General features: G+C 53.9%; 9 protein-coding genes and 1 non-coding gene across 10 annotated transcripts; 5 read left to right on the forward strand and 5 right to left on the reverse strand.

Moving 5' to 3' along the window:
* Window positions 1-202: 202 nt before the first annotated feature.
* N0V96_011299 (uncharacterized protein) lies at window positions 203-2,863 on the forward strand (the record flags this gene model as incomplete). The annotated part of the gene is made up of 1 exon (XM_065759231.1): window positions 203-2,863. One exon carries the CDS (start codon window positions 203-205, stop codon window positions 2,861-2,863), a length of 2,661 nt encoding a protein of 886 aa, XP_065612128.1.
* Window positions 2,864-5,941: 3,078 nt separating this feature from the next.
* Window positions 5,942-7,209, forward strand: TAL1 (sedoheptulose-7-phosphate:D-glyceraldehyde-3- phosphate transaldolase; the record flags this gene model as incomplete). The annotated part of the gene is made up of 4 exons (XM_053192289.2): window positions 5,942-6,011; window positions 6,178-6,461; window positions 6,521-6,904; window positions 6,973-7,209. The coding sequence occupies 4 exons, from the start codon at window positions 5,942-5,944 to the stop codon at window positions 7,207-7,209; spliced, it is 975 nt and encodes a 324-aa protein (XP_053050453.2).
* A 686-nt stretch (window positions 7,210-7,895) lies between these two features.
* N0V96_011301 (uncharacterized protein) lies at window positions 7,896-9,332 on the reverse strand (the record flags this gene model as incomplete). Its single annotated transcript, XM_065759232.1, has 1 exon — window positions 7,896-9,332. The coding sequence occupies one exon, from the start codon at window positions 9,330-9,332 to the stop codon at window positions 7,896-7,898; it is 1,437 nt and encodes a 478-aa protein (XP_065612129.1).
* A 2,450-nt stretch (window positions 9,333-11,782) lies between these two features.
* Window positions 11,783-11,865, reverse strand: N0V96_011302. Its single transcript has one exon. It is a non-coding gene; the product is annotated as a tRNA-Arg (tRNA).
* A 676-nt stretch (window positions 11,866-12,541) lies between these two features.
* On the forward strand, window positions 12,542-13,427 carry N0V96_011303 (uncharacterized protein; the record flags this gene model as incomplete). The annotated part of the gene is made up of 2 exons (XM_065759233.1): window positions 12,542-13,247; window positions 13,300-13,427. 2 exons carry the CDS (start codon window positions 12,542-12,544, stop codon window positions 13,425-13,427), a joined length of 834 nt encoding a protein of 277 aa, XP_065612130.1.
* A 1,274-nt stretch (window positions 13,428-14,701) lies between these two features.
* N0V96_011304 (uncharacterized protein) lies at window positions 14,702-16,735 on the forward strand (the record flags this gene model as incomplete). The annotated part of the gene is made up of 5 exons (XM_065759234.1): window positions 14,702-15,093; window positions 15,278-15,644; window positions 15,695-16,328; window positions 16,387-16,508; window positions 16,568-16,735. The coding sequence occupies 5 exons, from the start codon at window positions 14,702-14,704 to the stop codon at window positions 16,733-16,735; spliced, it is 1,683 nt and encodes a 560-aa protein (XP_065612131.1).
* Window positions 16,736-16,902: 167 nt separating this feature from the next.
* On the reverse strand, window positions 16,903-18,444 carry N0V96_011305 (uncharacterized protein; the record flags this gene model as incomplete). The annotated part of the gene is made up of 3 exons (XM_053192285.1): window positions 16,903-17,992; window positions 18,068-18,158; window positions 18,216-18,444. The coding sequence occupies 3 exons, from the start codon at window positions 18,442-18,444 to the stop codon at window positions 16,903-16,905; spliced, it is 1,410 nt and encodes a 469-aa protein (XP_053050449.1).
* Window positions 18,445-20,880: 2,436 nt separating this feature from the next.
* On the forward strand, window positions 20,881-21,615 carry N0V96_011306 (uncharacterized protein; the record flags this gene model as incomplete). Its single annotated transcript, XM_053192284.2, has 1 exon — window positions 20,881-21,615. The coding sequence occupies one exon, from the start codon at window positions 20,881-20,883 to the stop codon at window positions 21,613-21,615; it is 735 nt and encodes a 244-aa protein (XP_053050448.2).
* A 720-nt stretch (window positions 21,616-22,335) lies between these two features.
* On the reverse strand, window positions 22,336-23,865 carry N0V96_011307 (uncharacterized protein; the record flags this gene model as incomplete). The annotated part of the gene is made up of 3 exons (XM_053192283.2): window positions 22,336-22,522; window positions 22,589-22,841; window positions 22,905-23,865. 3 exons carry the CDS (start codon window positions 23,863-23,865, stop codon window positions 22,336-22,338), a joined length of 1,401 nt encoding a protein of 466 aa, XP_053050447.2.
* Window positions 23,866-23,873: 8 nt separating this feature from the next.
* On the reverse strand, window positions 23,874-24,983 carry N0V96_011308 (uncharacterized protein; the record flags this gene model as incomplete). The annotated part of the gene is made up of 1 exon (XM_065759235.1): window positions 23,874-24,983. One exon carries the CDS (start codon window positions 24,981-24,983, stop codon window positions 23,874-23,876), a length of 1,110 nt encoding a protein of 369 aa, XP_065612132.1.
* Between the last annotated feature and the right edge of the window lie 404 nt (window positions 24,984-25,387).

Consider the following 25,387-nt stretch of genomic DNA (forward strand, 5'->3'; position numbering starts at 1 on the left):
CCAATCGGAGTTGTCAAGTGCAGTTCATGGATTGCTAGTCAATGCCTGGAGCTCAATGCTTCAGAATGTCTGAGACGGCAGGCAGGCACGAGACACACAACGGTCACCGCAAACAGCTTGGGACGAGCAGCACGCTAACTAGCAATGAATCTTGATAGTATACCTTCTCAATAGCACCCGGTCACTCCTTGATTCACCCATCATGTCGAAGCCCTTTTTCGCCAAGGTCAAGAGCGTGCTTAGCGGCGATACCCTCGTCTTGACCGCTCCCAACAACCCCAGAGCCGAAAAGACCTTTTCCCTCGCATACGTCACGGCTCCTCGCCTGAACAAGGAAGGTGATGAACCATTCGCTTTCCAATCAAGAGAATACCTCAGAGAACTTGTCGTTGGCAAGCAGATCCAATGCACAGTAGCTTACACCGTACCTTCCGGTCGCGAGTTCGGCACTGCTCTGCTCTCCAAAGATGGCCCCTCTCTCCCTGATGAAGCTATCAAGGCTGGATGGCTCAAGTTCAGAGAAGAGGCTGGCCGTAAGGATGACGACGAGGCTACTACTCAGCGTCTTGACAACCTGCGCCAACTCGAGACCGAAGCCAAGAATGCCGGCAAGGGTCTCTGGTCTGGTACTGGCGGCAACATTCAGGTCCAGAATGACCTTGGCGGCCCTCAATTCATGAACGAGTGGAAGGGAAAGACTGTTGACGGCATTGTCGAGCGCGTTCTGAGCGGCGACCGCCTCCTCGTGCGCTTGCTCCTTTCGGATAAGAAGCACGTGCAGGTCATGACACTCCTTGCTGGAGTCCGTACCCCTACCACCGAGCGAACGATACAGTCTACCGGCCAGACTCAGGCTGCTGAAGAGTTTGGAAATGAGGCCAAGGCTTTTGTTGAGGAGAGACTGCTCCAGCGCCGCGTAAAGGTTGATATTGTTGGCGCCAGCGCTCAAGGACAGCTGGTGGCAGCCATCATCCACCCCAACGGCAACAAGAACATTGCCGAGTTCCTCCTTACTGAGGGTCTCGCAAGATGCAACGACTTCCACTCCACCATGCTCGGCGAGAAGATGGCCGGCCTTCGTGGTGCTGAGAAGACGGCTCAGGGCAAGAAGCTGCGCATCCATCAGCACCACGTTGCCAAGGCTGACGGCGCCTCTTCCGACATGATTGTCGCAAAGATTATCGGCGCAGACACCATCATTGTTCGCAACAAGGCTGGTGACAAGGAGCAGAGGGTCAACTTCAGCAGTATCCGCGGCCCTCGCACCAACGAGGCGTCAGAAGCCCCTTACAAGGAAGAGGCCAAGGAATTCTTGCGCAAAAAGATTATCGGCAAGCATGTCAAGATTAGCATCGATGGCTCCAAGCCTGCTACCGACGGTTACGAGGCCCGCGAGGTTGCCACAGTTACGGAGAAGGGCAAGAACGTTGGTCTCGAGCTGGTTGAGGCTGGGTACGCGACTGTCATCCGTCACCGCAAGGACGACACTGACCGCTCTCCCAACTATGACGAGCTTCTTGCTGCCCAGGAGAAGGCCAAGGAAGAGAAGAAGGGTATCTGGTCTGGCAAGGCCCCCAAGATTAAGCAGTACGCCGATGCTTCCGAGTCTCTGCAAAAGGCCAAGATCCAGCTCGGCACTCTGTCAAGGCAAAAGAAGGTGCCCGCCATCGTTGACTTCGTCAAGTCTGGCTCTCGCTTCACCATCCTGATTCCCCGTGAGGGTGTCAAGCTGACGCTGGTATTGGGTGGCATTCGTGCTCCTCGTGCCCCGGGCCGTGGAGGCGACAATGGCGAGGAGTTTGGTCAGGAGGCCATTGACCTTGCCAGCCGCCGCTGCAACCAGCGTGACGTCGAGGTCGACATTTACGACATTGACAAGGTTGGAGGTTTCATCGGTGACCTGTACATCAACCGTGAGAACGTCGCAAAGCTGCTTGTCGAAGAGGGTCTGGCCTCTGTTCACCGCTACTCCGCCGAGAAGTCTGGCAACGCCACCGAGCTGCTTGCGGCTGAGAAGAAGGCCAAGGAGGGTCGCAAGGGACTGTGGCACAGCTGGGACCCGTCTCAGGAGGAGGAAGAGGAGGCCGAGGCCGTCGAGACCACCAATGATACCCCCGAGGCGTACGAGAACAAGCCCAAGGACTACCGCGATGTTGTTATTACCAACATTGATGGCAACGGAAAGATCAAGATCCAGGAAATTGGCAAGGGCACTGCTGCGTTGACGACCCTGATGAACGACTTCAAGAAGTTCCACATCAACTCGGCAAACAGCAAGCCCATCGGCGATGCGCCCAAGGCTGGTGACTTTGTCGCCGCCAAGTTCTCTGCCGACGGAGAATGGTACAGAGGCCGCATTCGCTCCAACGACCGCGCAGCCAAGGTTGCGGAGGTTGTCTACATTGACTACGGTAACACGGAGAAGCAGCCCTGGTCCAAGCTGAGACCTTTGGACCAGCCTCAGTTCACCACGCAGAAGCTCAAGGCTCAAGCAATCGACGCCTCGCTCTCGTTCCTGCAACTGCCCACTGCGCCGGAATACTTTTCAGAATCCATTGGCTTCATTGCCGAGTTGACCGAGGGTAAGGAGCTGGTTGCCAGCTTCGACTTTGTCGACACCAAGGAGGGCGTCAGCTACATCACCCTCTTTGACTACAACGCAGGCGACAAGAAGCCGGGCCCGAACGACTCAATCAATAAGGAGATCGTCGCCAACGGCCAGGCCATGGTGCCCAAGAAGCTCAAGGCGTGGGAGCGCAGCGGCCAACACGCCGCTTATCTGAAGCACCTGAAGGAGGTTGAGGCCAAGGCCAAGGAGGAGCGCCTCGGTATGTGGGAGTACGGCGATATCACTGAGGACTAAATGAATTGGGAGGAACAGCTTTTTGGAGGGTGGCGGCGGTTTTAGGAAAACACAAAAGTCACTACATAATTCACAGTAGCCTTGCATGAATCAACAGGCTACATGAAGCCTTGTCAAATTGTATTTTGCCTTTTTCGCAAAGCATGGAAACAAGGGAAATTGGATGTCTCGTGATGTTGTTCGGAAATCGTTGAGTTGAGCTGTTGCGATATTCGCAATAGCTTCCTCGGAATTACGTAATGGAGGGGCTCCAACTTCTCGGTGCCGTTCCATGTGGGTTTTTGGTCGGGATCGTCGGCCGGTCGGCTCAAAGAGTTCCAGGCCTGACTTTTGAGACTCCCAGGCGAAGAGAAATACTGGCGAGTCCCGAGTCCCGAGCGGGAAGAGGACCCAAGAAGGGCCCCGTTTTCTACGCTCGCCAATAGTGCGCTTAGAATAGAACTCACGGGAAACTGGACGCGCTGGGTATGGTCGCTCTCCGCGAGATGGCGAGGGCGAGCCTAACCGCCTGGGTCTGGCAAGAGTACGTAGGTTGGTTGGGTGTGGGATATTGGTGGGATTGTTAAAGTAGGCGGTGGAAGGTCAGAGAATACCGGGAACCGGAGTTTCCTCATTCGAAGTGGGGGTCAAGAAAGGGCGACTTCGGGGGCGAGTCCGGGTTCAGGCCGCTGGCTGGCTGTCACTGGTGGCTTCGAGCTCGTCGGACATTGGCGCGGAACTGGGAGGGTCGGTAAAATACGATTCCTAATCCCACGATAACGGGTTCTGCGCTCTGATTGATTTCTGCTGTACCCGTGGTCTTTCTCACTTTTCGTGCAAGCGTGACTGACTGGACTGGCATGGGGGTGCGCAGTGAAGAGTGAGGGAGTCTCCTGCGAGATAAACCCGCCATGGCAACCGAGGGGCAATTGAGGCGGCGGCGGGCGGATCTGACGGATAAAGTCCAAGAGGGACGAGGCCCGGCCAATACGGTACGGGCACCTTGTTACGACGTCTGAGATGCTTGGCTGTCTTGAACCAATTAAGAGCGATGGCGAGCACGTGGTGGAAGGCGAGAAGCACGATGGACGGAATGGAGGGATTTAGAGGAAGTTGAGAACTTATGGATGGATGGGCTGAGTCACAATGCCAAGTGAAGATGATTGTTACGCATTCATTTGGTTTGGGAAGAGTTCAGACCATTGTAGTGCAGAGGATACTTTTGAAACAACTTGGAGCGGCATGCCTTTTTACCCAGGTACGGTAAGCAATGTGCCGCTGCCAATGTTGTGTACGGACTACCTAGGTACGGGTAGATGGGGGCAACGATTGCGGCGATGGTGGGTTATTTGGGCCGAAGGAGATGGCTCATATTTCCGATATGAAGAAACGACGGCAACGGACGTCTCAGGGGAGCTAGCCAAGTGCCTGTAATTAGGTCGCATTCTTACTAGCTAGAGTCCAGTACTATAGTTTCATAGAAGCCGCCGGAACGGACGGGGGCCACCTACGGCGACGGCGGGATGGGAACGGCGATGGCGAACGGCGGCGTGTGACCCAGCAGTTTTGACATCGCCTAACACCGAAGAGATGATACATCCGATTCCGCCCATACGGTACTTTGAAGGCTCTGGATCTCGAGTCGGGCCTACGAAGACGATATCTCTGGTCTTCCGGGTTCTTTTTGTTCGCCCCATATCGAAAGAACCCGGGCAAGCTGCTTTATTCGCTTTTTTGACGCCTCAGCCGATATCTTCCTTGGTTTTCGTCTATTAGGAACGATGGATTACTCTGGTAGATGGGGTTCCGTTGTCCTGAGCGACTCGAAATTCCCATACACGGATCGCGATTCGCGATTTTTCTCCGTTTTCTATGGGTACCATTACGTCGGATTTCCTCTTCTTGGGCCTGTGCAGATACGAATAAAGCAGCAGCCTCGCAGCATGCGGGTAAACCAGACTCCAAGAGCGTGAGAGCGATTTTTTAGAAACCAGCCTTGGCTAGCATTGAGGATATCCGACAGGGACTTGCGACAGCCAAAAAGCGGAACCGCCGAATGTGAATGTTTTTTCGGATCCAGCGAAAGGTGACATTCACGGTAGATAAAAAAGGACAGCAAGCAGCAATGGCCAGCAGCATTATTCAAAACTGGCATCGAGTTCCACGGAAAACACTGGGGGTATGACGATGATTCTGGGTCATGGAGGGGCGGATGTTGATGGGGGCTCCTTACTTTACGGAGACCTCTATCGCTGGGTCGTGCCTGATGCTGCAAGCTGAAGCAAACTGCACCACCAGCACAGCAACTCTGCAGCAGCCTTACTCACGGCCGTCTGCGAGGTGTGGGTCACCACGACGTAATGATACCCCGCCAAACGGTGGGCGGGGGATAAGTACAAAAAAAAAGACTCGCCGTGACGGTGACGGTCAATGGCTGATGTAAGTAAGTCTAAGCACTCGACGCAGAGAGCATCCAAAACGGTACAGAGTACGGAGTAGGGGCCGAGAGATGAACCAACAACCTGCCTCTCCAAGCAGTCTTCAAGAAGTCAAAAAGAATTTGATCGGCATTCCAGAAGAAACTGCATTGAATAACCTAGTCAGTTGTAATGGCACAAGGAACATTGGGTCCATATTCTTGAACGGCCAGGGCTCTTGATCGTGGATACGGACAGGATTCTGCAGCATCACAACCATTCAATGTACTTGAGATTACTACCGTCAGATTCTCTCATCTTCGGGGAAGGCGCGGCGGTTTTTGCTCATGTCATGTACCAAGGTGCAAAGGTACGAAGTACTCTCAGATACGTGACACTCTTAGACCCACACTAGGGGGGGCGGCTACCGTCCGTCGTCCGGGCGTGGGAGGTGTGTGAGGTGTGAGGTGCGAGGATGAGGGACAAATTACCCCTCGCCCCCGTCTTCCGGGGGAGGTACGGTACGGTACGGTGCGCTTGTTCCTCAACAAAGATCTACTACTTCAACGACCTGACATCCTCTTCTATTTCTTTCCTCTCCTCTCTCTCTCTCTCTCTTCTCTTCCTCCTCAAGCCAAATCTCCCACCAACAACCGCCACAATTCCTTCATCAAACATCACCATGTCTTCCTCTCTCGACCAGCTCAAGGCCACCGGCACCGTCGTCGTCAGCGACTCTGGCGACTTTGCCTGTCAGTCCACCCCGCCTTCCTCCCCGCCATTCCCCCAAAATCTCTCAAAAACTTCCTGATCACCACTTTGCCACCATAACCTCGATCCATCACAGCCAACACGATTAATGGATTGGGGCATGATACCAATACACAGATGATGTTTGCTGACTCTACGACTATACAGCCATTGCCAAGTACAAGCCCCAGGATGCCACCACCAACCCTTCCCTCATCCTCGCCGCCTCCAAGAAGGCCGAGTACGCCAAGCTGATTGACGAGGCCGTTGCCTCCGCCAAGAAGCAGGGTGGCTCCGTCGACGAGCAGGTCGACAACGCCCTCGATGCCCTTCTCGTCGAGTTCGGCAAGGAGATTCTCAAGGTCGTTCCCGGCAAGGTTTCCACCGAGGTTGACGCCAGCCTCTCATTCGACACCAAGGCCTCCGTCGACAAGGCCCTGCACATCATTGACGTACGTCTTGTATCCCGACGTTGAACAGTTTTGAGCAACTTTGCTAACAACCACCCCAGCTGTACAAGGCCCAGGGCATCTCCAAGGACCGCGTCCTGATCAAGATCGCCTCCACCTGGGAGGGTATCAAGGCCGCCGAGATCCTTCAGCGCGACCACGGCATCAACACCAACCTGACCCTGATGTTCTCCATCACCCAGGCTATCGCCGCCGCTGAGGCCGGTGCCTACCTCATCTCCCCCTTCGTCGGCCGTATCCTCGACTGGTACAAGGCCGCCCACAAGAAGGAGTACACCAAGGAGGAGGACCCCGGTGTCAAGTCCGTCGGCACCATCTTCAACTACTACAAGAAGTTCGGCTACAAGACCATTGTCATGGGTGCCTCCTTCCGCAACACTGGCGAGATCACCGAGCTTGCCGGCTGCGACTACCTCACCATCTCTGTACGTTTGCCACCTCTCACCGTATCCTCAGATGTTCCAAAGACACCGGTAACTAACACCTTCACTAGCCCAACCTCCTTGAGGAGCTCCTCAACTCCGACGCCCCCGTCCCCAAGAAGCTCGACGCCGCCGCTGCCTCCAGCCTCAACCTTGAGAAGAAGTCCTACATCAGCAACGAGCCCCTCTTCCGCTTCGACTTCAACGAGGAGCAGATGGCCGTCGAGAAGCTCCGTGAGGGTATCTCCAAGTTCGCCGCTGATGCCATTACCCTCAAGGACATCATCAAGCAGAAGGTCCAGGCATAAATTGTCTGTCCGGATGTGGAAGCGACGTAACAAAAAGAACAAAAAGCCACGCCCGCGGGCGAGAAAACTTTCCCGTTGGGAGGAGGATACATATCATGATGTGAGAATGACTTAATGAGAAGGAAAACAAACAAATCCACCCCATGACACACATAACACACCCCCAGCAAACGGCGCGTCAAGTGATGAAAGAGGCGCTGAGTTGTGGAAGTCAACTTATTTTTTTCGGAGGGAGGCATAAAATCAATAAGATAGACTGCTTGGTAGCAAAAATCCGAGAAATTGGTCTCCCAATGTCCCGAGTTCAGAATGTGAACTTGTATTGCTCTAATGACTAAAACTCCTTGTGTGATGATGGTGATGCTTTCCTTCATTAGGGTAGTTACTGCTGTTTGCGTCCCAATACTGCATGGGCGCAACTTATTTTTGTACAATGAACCGTCTCTTGGTGGTGTGGTAAAGACGTTGGCGATGACTTCTAGGTATATCCATTTCCGTAGTTCCCCTCACTTGAGATGAGGAAGTGTTGGGCAGCCAGCCCATACACATGCAGCTGGTTCTGAGTGGCCGTCTTGGACATGCCGTACGCTTGATATGCGTCTTTTTTCTTTCTTTCCTTCTTCTTCTTCTTTCTTAACGATTTTCCTCTGTACCGTTTCCTCTGTACTGGGAAGACGGGTCAATCTCTATGACTTGGCCATGTGCACCTCCTCGCTGCTCTTCTTTCCCTTCTTACTCTTCTTATGCTTCTTGTTCCTCTTCCTGTCTTTTCGCCCCTCGTCCTTGTTGCACTTTGTGCTCTTGATGGTATGGGTGACGCCGCCCTCGGCGGAGGCCTCGATGACGAGGGCAGTCAGCTCCCCGCCGTTGACGCAGCCCGAGTCGAGACCGAACGTAAACTTGTCAATCTGCAGACCGCGCTTCGAATCGTGGCCGTAGGCGACCGCGGTGCGGGGTTCCTTTTCGGGCAGTGCCTTTTGGTGCGCGTTCCACGCCTTGGGCCAGCTGCTGGAGCCGTCGCGGCGGTCGGTGGGGATGGCGATCTTGCGGTCGTGGGGTTTCCGCCGGCGCTCGTGCTCGCGCTGGATCATGGTCTCGGTGACACCCGGGGCGGCGGTGTGGGTCCTGCGGTAGTCTTCGAGGGCGCGGTGGGCTTCTTGTCGGCGGAGCTCCTCGCGTGGGTAGACGAGGCCGCGCATGTTCATGACGGCCCAGGGGTCTTGGTGTTTGAGGGCGAGGCCCGGGACGAGGCCTGCGTGGACGACGACGAGGTTGCCGCCGATGGATTCTACGGCGCCGACGTCGAGGATTACGGGGAGGGTGGAGAGCCACTTGAGTTGTTTGCGGGTGAGGGAGCGGGCGGTGGCGCGTTCTTTGGAGTCGCCGTGGGGGAAGATTGAGGGTTCGAGGTCGTCTTGTTCGGTCTCTTCTAGCGATGCTTCGTCTTCGTCCTCGCCGTCCTCGTCCTTGTCTTCGGGCTCGGGTGAGGCGTTCTCGCTGGGGGACTCTTCTGACTTCTTGTCCTCCTCCTTGTTCTCCTCGGCCTTTGGTTGACCTTCCTCGTCTCTCTTGGTGACAGGATTGCCGTGAGCATCCGAGTCGGTAACGTAGGTTGTTTTCATGTTCTGGTGTGCGAGAAGCACGCGATCCTCGTGGTTTCCGCGTACAGCGGATGCGCCGAGGCGCATGGCCAGGTCGAGGACGCCGCGAGAGTCGGGACCCTTGTTGATCATGTCGCCAGCAAGGACGAGGTGGTCGCCGCGAGACTTGTCAAAGTGCAGCTCCTCAAGTAGTCTGTCGAGGGAGACGCGCATGCCGTGGACATCGCCAACAACGATGAGCCTGCGGCTCGGGTTCTCGCGGGAGGGAAGGTGACGGTCCGGGAGGTTAGCGATGTGAACGGAGAGGTCGGTGAAGCCTGGGCGAGCGGTCTCGCCGTAGGACATGGGCGCATCGGCTGGTGAGGGCTCGGATGCGGTTTTGGCAGCGGGCCGGCGGCGGATGGCTGATGTGAGGTCTAAGGAGGCGAGGCGGGCTGCCGCGAGGAAGATTGTGGTCAGGATGAAGAAGGCGGCGACGCAGACTACGCCACGCCGCGGGCGGGTTGGAGCTGGGAACGACATGGTGGTGACCTTCTTTCTCTGTGGATTCTGGTGTGTGCGTAGGTCTTTTCCTTTTCTTTTGCCGTCAGGGTCTCCCGCTGCGCAATGTGTTGAGACGAGACGAACCGGCCTGGGTTTGGTTGCTGAACCCACGACGAGGTTGAACACCCACTTATATGGGATTCTTGTCGTCTTTCTGAAATAGGATGTCGAAGCGGGTACCTTGAAGCTTTGCAGATGAGGACCTCGTGGGTTTTGTATCCGCAATGGTGGCGGTAGGCGCCTTTCTTTACCCGTGCCGTGGTTATCCACCCAAGCTTAAACCGCCGCAAGCTTTCGTTTCGAGATTGGGTTTACGCGTGCGGGCTGTGGCGCCGCTGGAATGAGCGAATTGGAGATGGGACGGGACGGGATCGTTATTTTTGACGTATGCGGATGGTTTGACAGCGTCGAAGGCTTTCCCCAGTGTCGAAAAGTATGGAATTCTGGGGGGTGAGGGAGGCCGCGTGTACGGAAATGGGATGTCGCTTTCTCTATTTTTTTCGAGTAGTTCTTATCGCATTGATGGAAAGGGGCCCGGCGCAGTCGTCGTCGTCGTCGTCCGACAGGGGTGGCCGCGCATGCGTGGATCTTTAGGAGAATTAGGGTCGTCTAAGATGTATTGCCTCCAAAGCCTCGTCTCCTCAGTATCCGTAAGGGAAAAGATAGGGAAACGAGAATAGGAGGAAACAAACGATGAAAGAAAACGCAACCAAAGAGAAACAGGCTGACAGGACACGAGGGAAAGAAAATACCAAGACGTCTGGGCGGAAACGAGGGGAGGAGGAGGGAGGAAGGATGAATGGAGGATGCCGTGCAGATTTCGCCAAGAGAATACCTTGGAAGAGAAATCTGAACACTGATGAATGACCAGGCTTTGCCAGGCTCACCTACACCAAATGACCGGAGTTAGGTAGGCAGACTATCCTTAGGTCCTTAAGGCTTAGGGGCCAAGATGGGCTGTTTGCGTCGCCAAGTCGAGTATTCTGGGTGCAGATTCGGTGCAATCCGCTGCAAATTGGTGCAATTTGCTCGTCGACTTCTGGGAAAGTCGGCACGCGACGTGGCATGCGACCCCTGCGACCCCTGCAACTTCCCGCTGGGCGCCTTCCCCGTCCCCGTCAGCAGCGTCAGCACCTGCACCTTGCTGATCTGCTCCTCCCAATACTGCGTATCCGTACTTACTGCCTGCACATCTGCACTGCTGCAGTCAATCAGTCAGTCAGTCAGTCAGTCATTCAGTCCGCAGCCGTCCGGTCGTCATCTAGTCTGTGGGCGAAGGATCAAGGTGGGCGGGCTCGCCCCCATCAATAAATGCAATTGGCTCGCGCCAGAGAGGAAAACACAACGGCGGGGCGGGGATGGGGGCAGCCGGGCGGAACCTCAGAAGGCATTCTCTTCCACGTTGCTCAAGGTCAATTCCTCGTGCCCATCATTCTTCCTAACGTACTAACCTAGAGTTGCTTCTCCTCTAGACTCTAGACTACTCTTTGGGAGGAATCCCCAGCTGATCTACAATCACTACTGCTGACGATCGGCAGGGCTGAGTCTCCAGCCTTGAGTTACTCCCGTCCACTGAGACATAACCCCTTCGCGTAACATTCTTCTCATTCTTCGCCCGAGTCCCACTCGACGGGACCGCTCTTTTCACTCACAGCTATCCCATACGAAGCACCTGCCCGTTGCTGTACTGTACTGCCCTATATTTGCCTCGAGGCTCCGGGCGGTGCTCTCTGATACCAAGGTGCCAAGGAAGTACGTCACTGCGGCACAGCATTCCATCTCACAAGTTCCTCAACGAAACCAATTAACCAACCCCCCAACCCCTGTCTGGTGCAATAGTTGCGGCCTCGGCGTACACCCTCTTTGGAAGGTCGACTTGCCGAGTTATCCAGAAAACTTGGAGCTAGCTTGGTTGGCCTCCAAATGTCTTAGAAGACGTTAAGAAAGAAGAAAGTTCGAACTGGGGGCGGATTGATAGAGTTGAATCCAGTTTAGCATAAAGTCTGCCGTGCAGGGCTAGCAACGGCAGCTAAACTCCCTACGTTTAAGCTCATCCCGGCATACAATGTAGTAACTAAACTTTCCATGTCTTCGGAACGCCTTTGTAGATGCGCCGGCTTGCTTTCTAAAAGGACTTAGAGAGCACTTGCCAACTCACGCAAGCTTTTGCTGACTAGGCCCGTATAGTACGTAGAGGGGGCAGTCTGAAGTCAGAAACATGTTTCTTCAACGGCCGCAACGCCTGTACAACGCCATTGGCAAAGTTTAGTGGTGCTGAGTTGTCGGCCACAAAGCGCTACTCTCATCATGGTCACAGGTCGGGCGCTGCCCACAAATGAGTGTGATTTGAGAAAAATCAACCTCTGGAGCAATTCCCCGTTAAGAGAAGAGGTCAAAAATGTAAAATTACTTGAGATAGCAAAAGATTTTGACCAGCATGGGGGTCGAACCCACAATCTCCTGATTCCACGGTGTGTCGTAGTCAGACGCCTTGCCATTGGGCCAACCGGCCAGACAACTGAAAACATCTCAGATGTTCGTCTTGGCAGGTGGCGTCGAAGTGCGTCTTAAGTAGTCCGCGAGCCGAGCGTCGCGCGAAGTTGTCGGCTTCTTCAGTCTCTTCCGTTCGAGTGTGATCCCGATCTCGAGGCTTAGATCAAGTTTCTGATCCTTAGGGCTTGCTGAGAAGAATCAAAATTGTTTGGTCACTTTCTTTGACTAAATGACGTCGGGGATTGTCAACTTCAAAGTGTGTAGAAACAATAGTTGTAATTTTAAATCTCTGTCCTTGAGAAGATTTGTTTCCAATGACTCTGGTAGCCTTTGACAAACCTTTCTTGTCCCGATTCCGCAAGCAATGGAAAGTGTAGCAGTTATCAATCATATACTCTGTCTCGAACTCAAAAGAAATTACTGGCATCTTTAGGTCTACCCAGAGCCACCAACCTCAGACCTCCCACTCATTGTTAATACCTTCTTAAGGTCCAGTTTGGCCTTGAGGTCGTTCGATACGTAGACCTCTTGTGAAGAAAACGACTTGCTGGATTTGACTTGGTTGAGAACTGACAGTAGAGAAACAGCTACAAATGCTTCGTCGTATAATGTCCACTCTGGAGCCGCTTCTGGCAGCCCTCCGACATTCGCTCTCAGTAGGCACACACATAAGCAAGTCTGACAAAAACAGAAGAATGAACAATCTCATATTAGCAGTAATCGGCCCCAAAGGCTGTGGTAAGACGACCTTCATCCGATCCCTGTTCGAAACCGCAGGCGACTACGCAGTTGCCCAAGATGACGACGTTAGCATACACACCGCCAACCTCGATGAACAGAACCTCCAGATACATCTCATAGACACACTCGGCCTCTCCCCCGACAAGCGGTACCTCCCAGACACCAATACACTCAACTACATCAAGACCCGGCTCGAATCCATGGACAAACAAATAGACGGCGTCATCTACCTCCAGCGCGTCATGGATCTAAGCAACGCTGACTACGCAGTTCGTAACCTGAACGCTTTTTCGAACGTCTTCAGCTCCCGTCGGTTCCGACATGCCGTCGTGGCTGCCACGAACTGGGATCGTGTTGCGAGTGAGACTGACAGCTCGGTGCTCGAGGGGTATTTCTACGATTATCTAGACCGTGTGTGTATAATCAGCTCAATGGGAACACGAATTCAGCGAGCGAGACTGAGCGACTCAACAGATGCAAGCCGGGATCTTTTGGAAAGTATTCGGCATGTCGAGAGCCCGGAGCCGTCTCCGCCGCCTTCACCACCACCACCACCTACCCCGGCTTCACCGTTACCTTCGTCTCCCGCCCCCGACGAATCTTGGGCTCCTGGTGGTCAGGATCGTGAGAGGTCACCATCTGCTGCGACGAAACACATCCGTAAGTGTACGAACTTGAGAAGGGGCTGTCTTTGTACTGAAGGAGGATCCAGAGATAGACGACCTCCAACAGATCTTGGCCGAGCTCGCGTCGGACGGCGAGGGGACTGGTGCAGACCACCACAAAGTTGAGGATGAACGGCCTTGTAGGGTCGAGCACGTGTTGGCAGATTCTGAGTAGGTTTTGCCGAGGCTTCGTCCAAGAGGCCTGTTGTTTAGGCCTCTGGTGATGCAACGTAATGTAAGTTACTCAAGTACGGATCAATGCAGTGGGGCAGTATTATACAAGATGAAATCGCTACATTGTAATAGCCATGGGTGTTACCTTGAGGCGTGATAGATGTATTCCCTGAAGTTACAGTCACAGAAAAGAATCCTTCATGTGGCGCCTTTGAACACAATTTCTTGCGATCGTACTCGTAAAAGGCAGCATGAATATCATTGACTTGGTAGTACGCGGTCGTTGAAGAGTCTTTATGTGAGCTTTCGGTGTATGCAACTCAGGTTGCACAACATTCATAGATGTACTCACGCACCTTATTATTGTTCCAAAGAGGCGGCTGAGATCCTGGAAAATCCCAACTGCCGACATGATTCGAAAAGCCCGATAGTGTGTTTGCATGTAGTTTGTCGACGTTGGAACCACCACGATAGCCCCAACCAACAACGCTTATACTCCCAGAGTCTCTCACTTGCCAAGTACACCACATGGTTTTATTTACTAAGTTAGGCTCAATTAATGTTCGGTATTGCAGTGTGAAAAAAAAGTCTGGCTGAGGTTACCTATCCTTCCGTCTCTGACGTGATGTAGTGTCTGAGTTGTCTGAATTGTGAGACAAGATAAGCTGATGACTGATGAGGATATCTCGTGAGGCTCTTCTCTAGGATGCGACGTGGCTACCGAGCATACAAAGAAGGCTCACCGCTCGCATGTTTCGCGTTGGCCAACGCCCAGCCAAGCCACGGCGGAGTCTGACATGCAACACATGGTAAACCGTTGACGAGTTGTGACGGCTAGATGAATCTCACCCTACATCATGATCTCACTAGCGCCCCGATACAACGTGGTTGGGATTGTGCTTGCCGTCTTGCAGGAGCTGAAAGATAACCGAGATGTAGTGGGATGCTTAATCCTCGCAATAAGGATTCCTTGATTGGCAACATCATTGTCTGACATCTCGCATCCAACAAGAATTCATCTCGGGCAACTTCCCTTTAGAGACGACGCCTCACGACGCCCCGTTGCAACCTCGTTGTCTCAGCCCCAGTCCGTTCCGTGCCGCTTCGGCAGACTTGTTTGCTGCACAAACATCACCCACCTCTAGGCTTCCTTCGACGATCACGACACTTTAAAAAGGAAACGATGCCTCGGCCTTCAAATCATGGTTCTTTTCAGGTAAGACTGTAGTCCCGGAGCCTCAAAGCCAGAAACTCTCAGTCCCATCACTTGAAGCCATGTTGCCACACATCCCAAACCACCTCATCCTCTTAACCGCGTTCCTCGCATTCCTCACCCAAGCCCAAGACTCCTCCTACAAACCAACATGCAAATCCTACCCGGGCACCGCTGACTGGCCCTCCGCAGCAGAATGGGCCCGCCTCGGCGAGTCCCTTGGAGGCGGCGACGGCGGCGGAGGGGGACGACTTCTCCGCCCGTCTCCTCCGGGAGCTGTCTGCCATCCCGGACAGGACGCCTACAACGAGATCGCCTGCGCCGACGTCGAGGCTCGGTGGAACTCGTACGAGCTCCACGTCGACGACCCTGTCTCCGTCGTCTGGAGCAACTTCGCTAATGACTCCTGCCTTCCTGACCCGGCTTATCTGTGCAGCGGTGACGGATACCCTGCGTACGTCGTGAATGCTACCGAGCCGGAGCATGTCAAGATTGGTATCGATTTTGGTTTGTTGCCTTCCTCTTTTAGCTGTCGGCGTCCCGTGTGTTCCTGGTGTTTGGGTATTGACTGGGGTTATAGCGAGGAAGAATCATGTGAGGCTTATTGTGAAAAGCACCGGGCATGATTACCTGGGCAGATCGATCGCCCCTGGCTCGCTCTCCATCTGGGTGCATCATATGACGGGCATCGAGTACCATGCGGATGAGTTCAAGCTCGCGGGAAGCGATATCACTATCCCGGGAGGCGCAGTAACTGCTGGAGGCGGAACCGAGATGTATGACCTTTACAAAGCCACTGCCGAACATGGCCAGGCCATTGTTGGGGGTACCGCTAAGACGGTGAGCGTCGGGGGTTATGCTACCGGAGGTGGCCACTCGCTGCTTGCGCCGCGTTTCGGGTTGGCCGCGGATAATGTCTTGCAGATGGAAGTCGTCACGCCCCTTGGCGAGATCTTGACTCTCAACGAGGCTCAGAACGCCGATCTGTTCTGGGCTATGCGCGGTGTAAGTGCGCCTCACTTTTGAGAATTTACCTCTAGTACTGACTTCAATAGGGAGGAGGATCGACGTTTGGTGTTCTCACCTCAATCACCTTCGCAACACACCTGTCGCCCCCAATCACCCACACAGCATGGGCAATGCTCACAGAGCTCCGGTCCCCCATTATCCCAGACCTCGCCGCCTACTTCCTCTCAAACGTCCCTTCCCTCGAGAAGGCCGGCCTCGCAGGCTACGCCTTGATCAACTCGCACATGCCGAACCCCGTCAGCTCCCCGGGCCTCCCACCGAACGCGGCTGGCGTCATTGGCATATCCCTGATGCAGGATGACACGGACCGGGAAGAAGTCAATAGGATCTGGACGTCAATCAACCAGACCGTCATGGAACGCTGGCCCAATGTCACCTTTGCCAAGATTACTACCGAGTACCCGTCCTGGGTCGACTTTTATGACAAGAACTATGATATGAATAAGGGGGGCATCAATAAGCTGCTGGCCTCCCGTTTGCTGGATGAGAAGGCTTTGACGGGAGATCTGGATGCTCTTGCCAGCGCGGTGAAGACGGCTGCTGATAACGTGGGCGGCATGTATGCGTTTTTGGTATCTGGCAAGGGAGTACATAACGCGAAGCCTAGGGGCGGGGATGATGCAGTTCACCCGGCATGGAGAACTGCCTACATCCATGCGAGTAAGTCATATTCATTCATCTAAGAGAAGTCACCCGAGTTGATCATATTTCTTTGCAGTAACTGCCGTTGGATGGACTTCGTTCAATGAGACGTCAAAGAGTGAAGCCGAGAAGAGCATTTACGACTCGGTCGAAGGCTTCCGGCAGTTGACTCCCGGTGGAGGATCCTACTTGAATGAGGTAAGTCTGGCATGGCGTTCCAAACGAATAGTTTTGAAACCCCTGTTAACATGTCACAGGGTCTATCATACGAGGAAGACTGGCAACATACCTTTTGGGGCACTAACTATGAGCGCCTTCTCAGGATCAAGAAGACCGTCGATCCAGACGACGTTTTCTGGTGCCAACCCTGTGTCGGAAACGAGGGATGGAAGCAGAAAAGTGACGGACAGCTTTGCAGAGTCTAGGCTGGTACACTGAGAGGCTGTATCTGTCGTAACATTGCCTTTCCAAAGCTAGAAGTAAGACTGGGTTATATCACTCAAAGTGAATCATCTCAATCGGTGTTGTGGAAATGGCAATGAGATCAAATTAGAATTCGGATTAAGGTCTACTTGGGCTCTAAAGCCGTGCCTCATGACTTCCTAGTCGGGTTCATAGCCTTCACCCAAGGCTTCCAGATATCCTCAATAGTCTCGGGAGAGTTCCAACCGTTCCACTCATAGTTGGATAGACCCCACGTATCGGGCACACCCTGCGCGCCAGAGCGCACACGGTAGCTACCGGCAAGACCCCAGACCATCCAGCTGACGTTGTGCTTGACGGTGTAGTCCCTCAGACACACCTGCAGGGTATCGTTGCGGAGCGTATCGTCCTGGCCATTGCCAAATTCGGAGAAAATGACGGGCGTCAACCGGCTCGCCTTGGGGCAGTCATTCGTAACATTGCAAGCCGCGGGTTTGTCAATGCCCAACGCGTTAAAGCCGTTGCGGTAGAGACCCGCCTCAATAATGGGGCACGATCCTGTGTCGACATCCTCGCTCATCTTGTACAAGTGCAGCTCCCAGACGAGCTTGTCCGCCCAGGCGTGGCTGTCGAGGTCAAACACCTTGGGCTCGCGGCGGGCTGCGTCGCGGATGGCGGTGCACTTATAGCACGGCGCCGTCAGGTAGTTCTTGCCCGAGGTGAGAGCGGACAGGTCCTGGCCGTACTGCATGCCGCCCCAGAGGATGAGGACGTCCGGGTTGGCCTCGTGGATGGCGTCGGCGCCGGCGGAGAAGTTGCCGACGAGCGTGTCCCAGTTGTAATACAGGTTCGTCACGTTCCACGACTCGCGGACCTCGTTGCGGAGGGAGAGGGAGACGATGTTGGGGTGGGACTTTGCCCAGTTGGCGACGTAGGAGAGGCCGCGGCGCCAGTGGGTCGTGTTGAAGTTGACGTCGTCGAACCAGGCGTTGCCGTCCGTGTGGGAGCAGCACCACTGGGCCTTGCCGACGTGCACGTCGGGGGAGATGAAGATGCCGCGCTCGTAGGCGGCCTCGACGATGGCGGACCAGATTTCGAAGCGGGTCGTCTCGCGGGTCCAGGTCGGGTTGTTGCGAATGATTTCGTTGGTGACCTTTGTGCCGTTGACGAAGCCTAGGGCCGTGATCATGGCAACCTCGAGGGGAACGTCCTCGCCGGCGCGGTCGTAGATTTGGTCAACCATCTCGATGGCATAGCCCCTGAGAAGAGTGTGAGCTGAGGTTGATTCGAGGTGTGCGATGGAGTACACGCGTGTGAGCTCGAAGGGGACTTACATGCGGATGTAGTTGAAGCCGACGCTCTCGACATCGTCGAGAATTTGATCAACCGAGGCCCATTCCAGGCCCTCAGGAACCATAGTCTCTCCTTCATGGCTTGTTAGTCAGGTGCTCTTGCGAAGCCTATACTAAATGTTGAACGTACCACTCATCGGCCAGTTGACACCAGCCCAAGTCACGACCTCACCGCGGGCGTTGACGATATCACGTCCGCGCGTGCTGAAGGGAGCGTAGGGCCATGAATTGCCAGTCTGGTTGCCGGCCTGTCTCGGGACGGCCTTGTGAGAGACATAACGAGGCGAGGCGGGAGTCTTCATGTACTGCGCGCATGTCGACGACACAAGCGCCGCAAAGGCGATGGCAAGACCCTTCATTGCGGAAACAGAGACTCACGTAAAGACCAACGTGAGAAGCAAGGCTGCAATGGGAGAGAAGAAGGTTACACTGGCGAAGAAGAGGAGGAGGAAGGTCTCTCTCTTAAAAGGACGTAACATTCATCGGAGATGCTGGCTGGGTACATCTATGGATGGCCCGGAAGTTGGAGCCATTGGGCAATGGCTTTGTTCGGCTCCGCATCCCCCGCACCGTTATTTTCCTCGTGTTTAATGAGCATCGTCATTCGACCCCGATCCGATCATGGACCAACAACGGCTTCCAAGCTACGTTTGGGTTGGTGCTGGGCGAAGGGGCGGTGGGCTTTTTACCGAAGCTATTTCAACCAAGGTTTGGGGCCGGTCAAGGCCAGGATTCCCCCCATGGAAATATCTTCCCCGAGGTGCTCCTGGTGACGGCATTGGGCCGCTTGAACTGGTGGAGTCTTGGAGAAAGCTCCTAGCATGGGTTTACCCCGCATTCGATCATGGGGGACGGTGGAGATGGGAAAGAAGAAAACAACTTAGATTCTCAAAGACCTTGAGAAGAGACTCTGCTTTGTTTTTTGCCGGTAAACGGTGCCCCGGGGTGCGGGGGATGCTGTTCGGAGCCGGGCCGAAAATGGTGGTCTGCAGAGACTAGATGATGTCGTCTGATCTCACACCTTATGTCCAGGAACCAAGCACAAGGCAATCATGTCCACCTGCCTTGCGTACTTCTACCATTTTGAATCACTTGGTAATAATACTCCGTGGATCTCTGCGTAGTCAAGTACTCAAAAATGTGTCATGAGCCTGAGGCTGAAGGTTGAACGACGTGTTGCCATTGCATCTGAGTTTCGCTTGTATTTGAGATCCGGCTACTGAACCCGAAAATGACAGCCAAACTTTCTAGGTATCTCACGAAAGAAATTGACGTGAGTCACTCATTCAGAATAGGGAAACTTTGTGTATTCTGTATTTACGAGATGCTTGGCCCTCGGCTCATCCCTCGAATGAAAAGGAAACACAAGTTTGCCTTGTGTGCGAGACAAGGCAACCTACCTTGCCACGCAACGCCGCCTGGGATATCTTGACTGGTTTTAGTAATTGCGTAGCTTGCATCAGTCAAGTGGCTGGTGGTAGGCGATGTGACGCAAGGGGGCGATGGAGGTGAACACTGAAATGGCGAGATCTCGAAGTCTAAGACCTCGAAGCCTGAGACCTCAACATTCGTAAGTACGCACGGCAGGCCAGCCTGATGGACGAATTCATACTGGCAAACGGCCAAGATGAGGCAGTTATAAGGCTGCAGTCCTTGCTGATATATCCTCTCATCTATTGTCATCACTTACACAGCGCTTTAATGCAAAGAAAAAATGTCGACAGTTCATATTCCCTCTCGAGATGGTCCGGCGGAAGATCTTCCAGTACCGCAGGCACATCCAGTCGAAGTTTCACCCAACTCTTCCTGCCAAATCTCTTCCCCTTCACAAGATACAATCGTAACCCCCAGCCACGGGCAATCTCCCGAGCCCGGACAGGAGCCAAGAGAAGAGACTCCTCTATACAGTCTAGTAGCCAACTCGGAGTCAAGGTCAACTCAAGACACCACGCCAGCCTTGAAGGACACATGCGCCAAGCCGAAACCCATCGATGAATGGACTAACCGACTCCTCCCGTCTGGCGAATATCACTGGACACTAGAACTGTGGTCAATTGTTCTCAGTATCGTATCTTTTGCCGCAATCCTCATCCTTCTTCCCCTCTACGAAGATAAGCCTTTGTCATCCTGGACCTTTTCGATATCTCTCAACACTGTCATATCCACTCTCGGAGCAACGTCCCGAGCTTCATTAGGCTTCGCCATTAGTGCTTGTATCAGCCAGGGAAAGTGGAACTGGTACCGGAAAAGAGATGACCATGTGATGGTCTTTGACCGTTTCGAAGAAGCTAGCCGCGGACCCTGGGGGAGTGTTCGCTTGTTGTGGTGGACCAGGCTTAGGTACGAATGATGCTACTTTGTAACGTGATTCTTATCTCATGGAATTCTTTAGACATTGGATCGCTATTGGAGCCCTCTCGGCAGTCATATTAGTAGGTTTCGAGCCATTCCTGCAAGCTATCATCAGCTTCTCGGGAGAAGACATCAGCTATATAAATCCATCAGTGACAAGCGCGATTGGAAAAGCTGAAAGGCTGGACGCAGGAGTCTTTGCGGCATTTGACCGATGGACTCCAAAAGACTATGAAATGCCTAAGCCTTGGGGTAACTTTACTATGACTTCCATGAGACCTGAAAACGACTTTGGTGCAATGGCGGCGGTGCTGGGAGGCTTTTCCGAACTCAGCTCAACCGAGAGTACAAAACCCGACTTCGAGTGCTCAACTGGCAATTGTACCTGGGACCCTTTCGCATCGCTCGCTGTATGTAGTACTTGCAAAGACATATCACCTGCGATGGAGAAGTCCAACGGACGAGCAAAGATAAACGATGAACTTATTACACTGCCAGATCGCCTGGATTTCCCCGACAAGAAACTCCGCACTTATACCAGGTTCGAGATTCCATCCTTGGATCTGAGTATATCAAACTTCAATGGGATCAAAGCTAATGGGAATGAAATCGACATTGGCTTCGGAAACGCCGAAGTCACTGCGCGGTCGAATTACAACCCGGGGCGGACATTGTCGTTTGGGCATCTTGAGTCTATGATCTTTTCCGTCGCTGTCATGTCGGCCAGTCAGGACTATCGCAAGCGGAAACAAGCTTGGGAAGACACGGATATCACCGCGACAGAATGCGCCCTGCATTTCTGCACCAACGTCTACCAGTCCGTCGTCGAACAAAATATGCTCATGGAGAAGGTCCTCAGTTCCCGCTCAACAAGAAACCCGGACTCTTTCTTATCAAATTGGTTGACGAACAACTTGGCTGCGACAAAATATTTCAACACGTTTATAAACCATTCACTCTACATCGGCTTCTCTGATGCACCCCGTTCAGATCTACAGCTTGTCATTTCCAAGGAGGAATATTACGCCGACACTGGCTTGAAAATAGATGACGATTTGCGGTTCAACATCTCACACAACACTGTCGGAAGCCTCATAGACTGGCTGGCAGTGAGGTTATCGGGTCTCAGCGACTCCGCGTCTTTGGACAAGCCAGGAATGCCAACACTGCTCAAATAACCTTTACCTCTTTGCATGCGCACCAGCAACACACCAACCGAGATCATCAGCAGCCTCGCAGCTTCGCAAAACATCTCATGAACATTCGAAATGGTTGCCGCGAGTCTGACAAAATGGATCCGAAATCGTTCACTACAGAGTGATCCGTATCCGGGGACAATGAAGGTATGGGAAATCAAGATCAGAGTGAACTGGGCATTCTTGTCACTCCCCATGGGCGCGCTGGTAGGCGGGTGTGTGTTCTGCTTATTGTCGATGTGGGAGACTAAAAGGCTAAGCCTTCCAGCATGGAGGGGAAGCTCATTGGCGACGCTGGCCCATGGCCTTGACGCGGAGTCGAGGACTTTCTTGAGAGAGGCGAGTGATAGTGCTCGTATCGCTTCCCAGGCGCGAACTTTGGAGGTTAAGTTTGTCGATTCTGAAGGCGGACCGGAGCTGGTTCGCGGGACCAAGACTGGCGGGCCTGCCCGTGATGCTGCTTGATGCGCGTGGGTAGAGGTACTGTGAATTGCGTGAGAGTTTCAAGGCCATCAGACAACTACCAGGAGGGCAACCGACCAATCCTCCCAAATCAACTACGCACATCTCAGCAATGCAAGACGTAGGAGTTGAGACAGATCTTGCAGTAATCCATATACTCAACAATGCATTTTTTCTTTCATAAGAGACATGTTGTATATTCGCTTAAATCATGCAGCGCTTCTAATAGAAAGCATGCTCTCACTTAGTCAAGCTCTTTTCCGGATTCTTCTCATACCGGTTACACCACTTCCGCCACTCCTTCGCGGCCTTATGCATCACAACCCTCAAATCCTCCTTCACATCGTTCACCTCCCAAGCCTCATCTTCCCAGTTCTTCTGGCCGCGGGTCATGGTGGGGGACCAGCCAATTGCCTCTAGGCATTCCCTGTTCGTATGTGTCAGCTTTACTTTGGCCGATGGATTGAGATAGATGAATTGGATATGAACTTACACTTCCGTAGGCGAAGAGGTGTATCTGGGAAACAGTCTCGAGTCGACACGATGACACTCGGCCTCCAGGTACCGCGTCAACACGTCGATGCGGTTCGCCGGCTTGAAGCTCAGCTGGAGCTTGTCCTCCTTGGCCAGCTCGGCCTCTGACTTTTCCGGGTCGATGGACTCGGGCTTCTTGGACGTGGAGGCGATGCGCTTGGTGACGGAGCGCGCCGTCTTGGAGCCTTTGATGGTGAAGTATGCCCACACAGCTGTGAGACGTTAGTAAGTAGACCACAATAGGCATATATGCTGACTGAAGAAGAATATCTCACCGTTGACCTCAAACAACCCAGAGACAGCAATCATAACCAAGTCAATGGCCAGTGAAACAGGAAGCAGACCAGTCGCGATGATGGCGTCGCGCTGCGCCTTGGACTTTGTCCGCATCATGGAGTTGACGAATTCCTCCCTCATCGCCTCGGGCGTCATGTTCATCGAGGGGGAGTACACAAAGACAATCTCCTCGACGCCGACCGTCTTCTTCGTCTCATGAGAGGTGTAAGCTGGGTCGTCTTCCATGAGTTCGTCTTGCTCGTCCTTGTCGGCCTGCTGCTGCTGCTGCGACTTGAAGTAGTCCTCTTCTTCCCTGTCGCCCTTCTCCTCGGCCAATTTCTCGTTCCTCGCCCTCTCATCGAGATCCTTATCCTCGGAGGACTTCTCATCATCGTGGAGGAGATTCTCCGCGTCCTCGTCCTTGGCGTCGGAGCTCTCACGCTTCTTCTCGTCGAGACTCTTCTTCGTCTCCTTCTCATCCCCCGAAGCGGCCTTGTCTTTCTTGTCCTTCTTCATCCTCCCCTTCAGTGAGAGTTTGCGCGATATTGCCGAAGGTGGCTTCGCCGGGGGTGTAACGCGCGCAAGGTAATCCAAGTTGCTCGTGGTGGTGTACTGCATAGCCTTATCCACCCCACGCGTACACTTGGCCTTGAATCCCGCCCAGCTGGTCGTCTTTGCGTCGCTCATCTTGGCCTGCCGCACCTCCGTCTGCCACTTCCGCTGCACCTTGTGAGTGACGCCCTCCTTCACGCCCTCGGGCGGCGCCTGGAGCGGCGGAGGTGGGGGCGTGTAGATGAGGAAGCGGGTGGGGATGGCATCGGACGGCGCCTTGGAGCCCAACCAGGGCTTGGGAAAGGGGACGAGGTAGGTGATGAGCTTGTGAGGGTCTCTGCTGTAGTGAATTGGGTTTGAAGGGTCGTCGTTGCCAAAGTCGGAGCCTTGGCGCTTGGGAGGCGGCATGATGCCTTCTATGGAGGGTGTTCTTGAGAACGGCGGCGGTTCCTGGCTCTGGGAAAGGAGTTCTGCGACGGCTTTGGGGTGAGGGCGAGCTGGTAAGGGGGCGGGGGTCCGTTTTCTTCTTCTTCCTGAAGACGCTCCGCGAGGGCGCGGTCCTGGTCTTCGGGCGATGAGAAGGGGTTGGAGGAGAGCGGCCCGTTGGTGTTCCATGCTGGCTGGGTGTGTCGTTGTGGAAGGGGTGGTGACTGGCCTTCTTCCTCTTCCTGAAGTGCCAAGGCCATTGCGTAGTCACGATCTTCTTGCTCCTGGGCTGCTGGATCTCTACCGTAACCGCCGTGCTCTTGAGCATAGAAGTCGGGGACTTCTGATGCCGGCCTTGGATTCGGTACCGGGGGCCGGTCTTCAAAATCCGGAAGCGCTTCTGCGGCCTTGCCCTTGTCGATCGATGAACGGCGCTCATTGGCATTTGAGCGCTCTGTGTTTTGATACAGCACCGCAGGCTCCGGATGCGTCTCAGCGGCTTTGCCCTTGTCATATGAAGAAGGGTACTCATTTTGAGGGGAATATGTCGCATCGTAATACCGTTCAGCCTCCGTAGTATCAACTGAATCAGCATGAGAGAATCCCGTGTCGTGATGTAATACAGCGGGCTCGGTCATGGGCGACACATGATAATCCTCATCCACCTTCGTTTGAGTCGGCGAGTCAAAAGTAGACGCAGTGTGCTGGGCTGAGACCTTGGACTGCGTAGGCGGTGTTGCTGGTCTATGTGTGCTGGGCGGATCGTAAATGTTATCTTCCTCCTCAACCTCCGGAAGCGCACCCGCCGCCGCCGCCGCTTGCCTCTCAGCATCCCTATCCCGCCAAGAAAGATTTGAGCGCACGCTGTTTGAACGAAGGGTAGAGGGCGTAGCCGGAATGATGTTCACAGCCGGAACCCCGCTCCTTGGTTCGACGGGTGAGTCGTCTTGGGCGTTATCATACCATCGAGGCTGAGGTTGCTGCTGTTGCCGCCGCCCAGACTGAGGTTGGCCTTGGCCCGATGGCGATGAGGAAAAGAAGAGCTCTTGCTCCGCAATGGAGCTTGTCGTGTGACGCTCCCGTTCCTGTGTGGTGTCCATCTTTGGGTGAAGACGATGGCTCTCTTGGCGATGCAGATGCAACGTGTTTCAGAGAAGATCTTTCCAAGTTTTCGAGAATTCTTAGAGGTTCACACAAGCATGAAGAGAGAAGGAAAAGAGTTCTTTGGGTTCACTTTTTGACAAAATAGGCGCGCATCACTGATCTGTCTCCGAACCTTAATATTGCGCCTCCCCATGAAGAAGGCGAACACACTTTCCAATCTTTCAACGGTCTGGCTGGGAACGCGCAACACGAGCTGCGGCGTGGGCGAGGAAGGGGGCGGATGACGTGTTTTCAGATATTGAGGGTGTGGCGCAGTGCCATGGATTGTGGCACTGGCCCAGCAATTGGACTTTTGTTCTCAGGCATTCAAGGCGATGGATCATGGCCGATTAAACGAGCT

Source organism: Colletotrichum fioriniae (assembly GCF_027942845.1).
Source record: "Colletotrichum fioriniae strain IMI 355084 chromosome Unknown scaffold_17, whole genome shotgun sequence".
NCBI lineage: Eukaryota > Fungi > Ascomycota > Sordariomycetes > Glomerellales > Glomerellaceae > Colletotrichum > Colletotrichum fioriniae.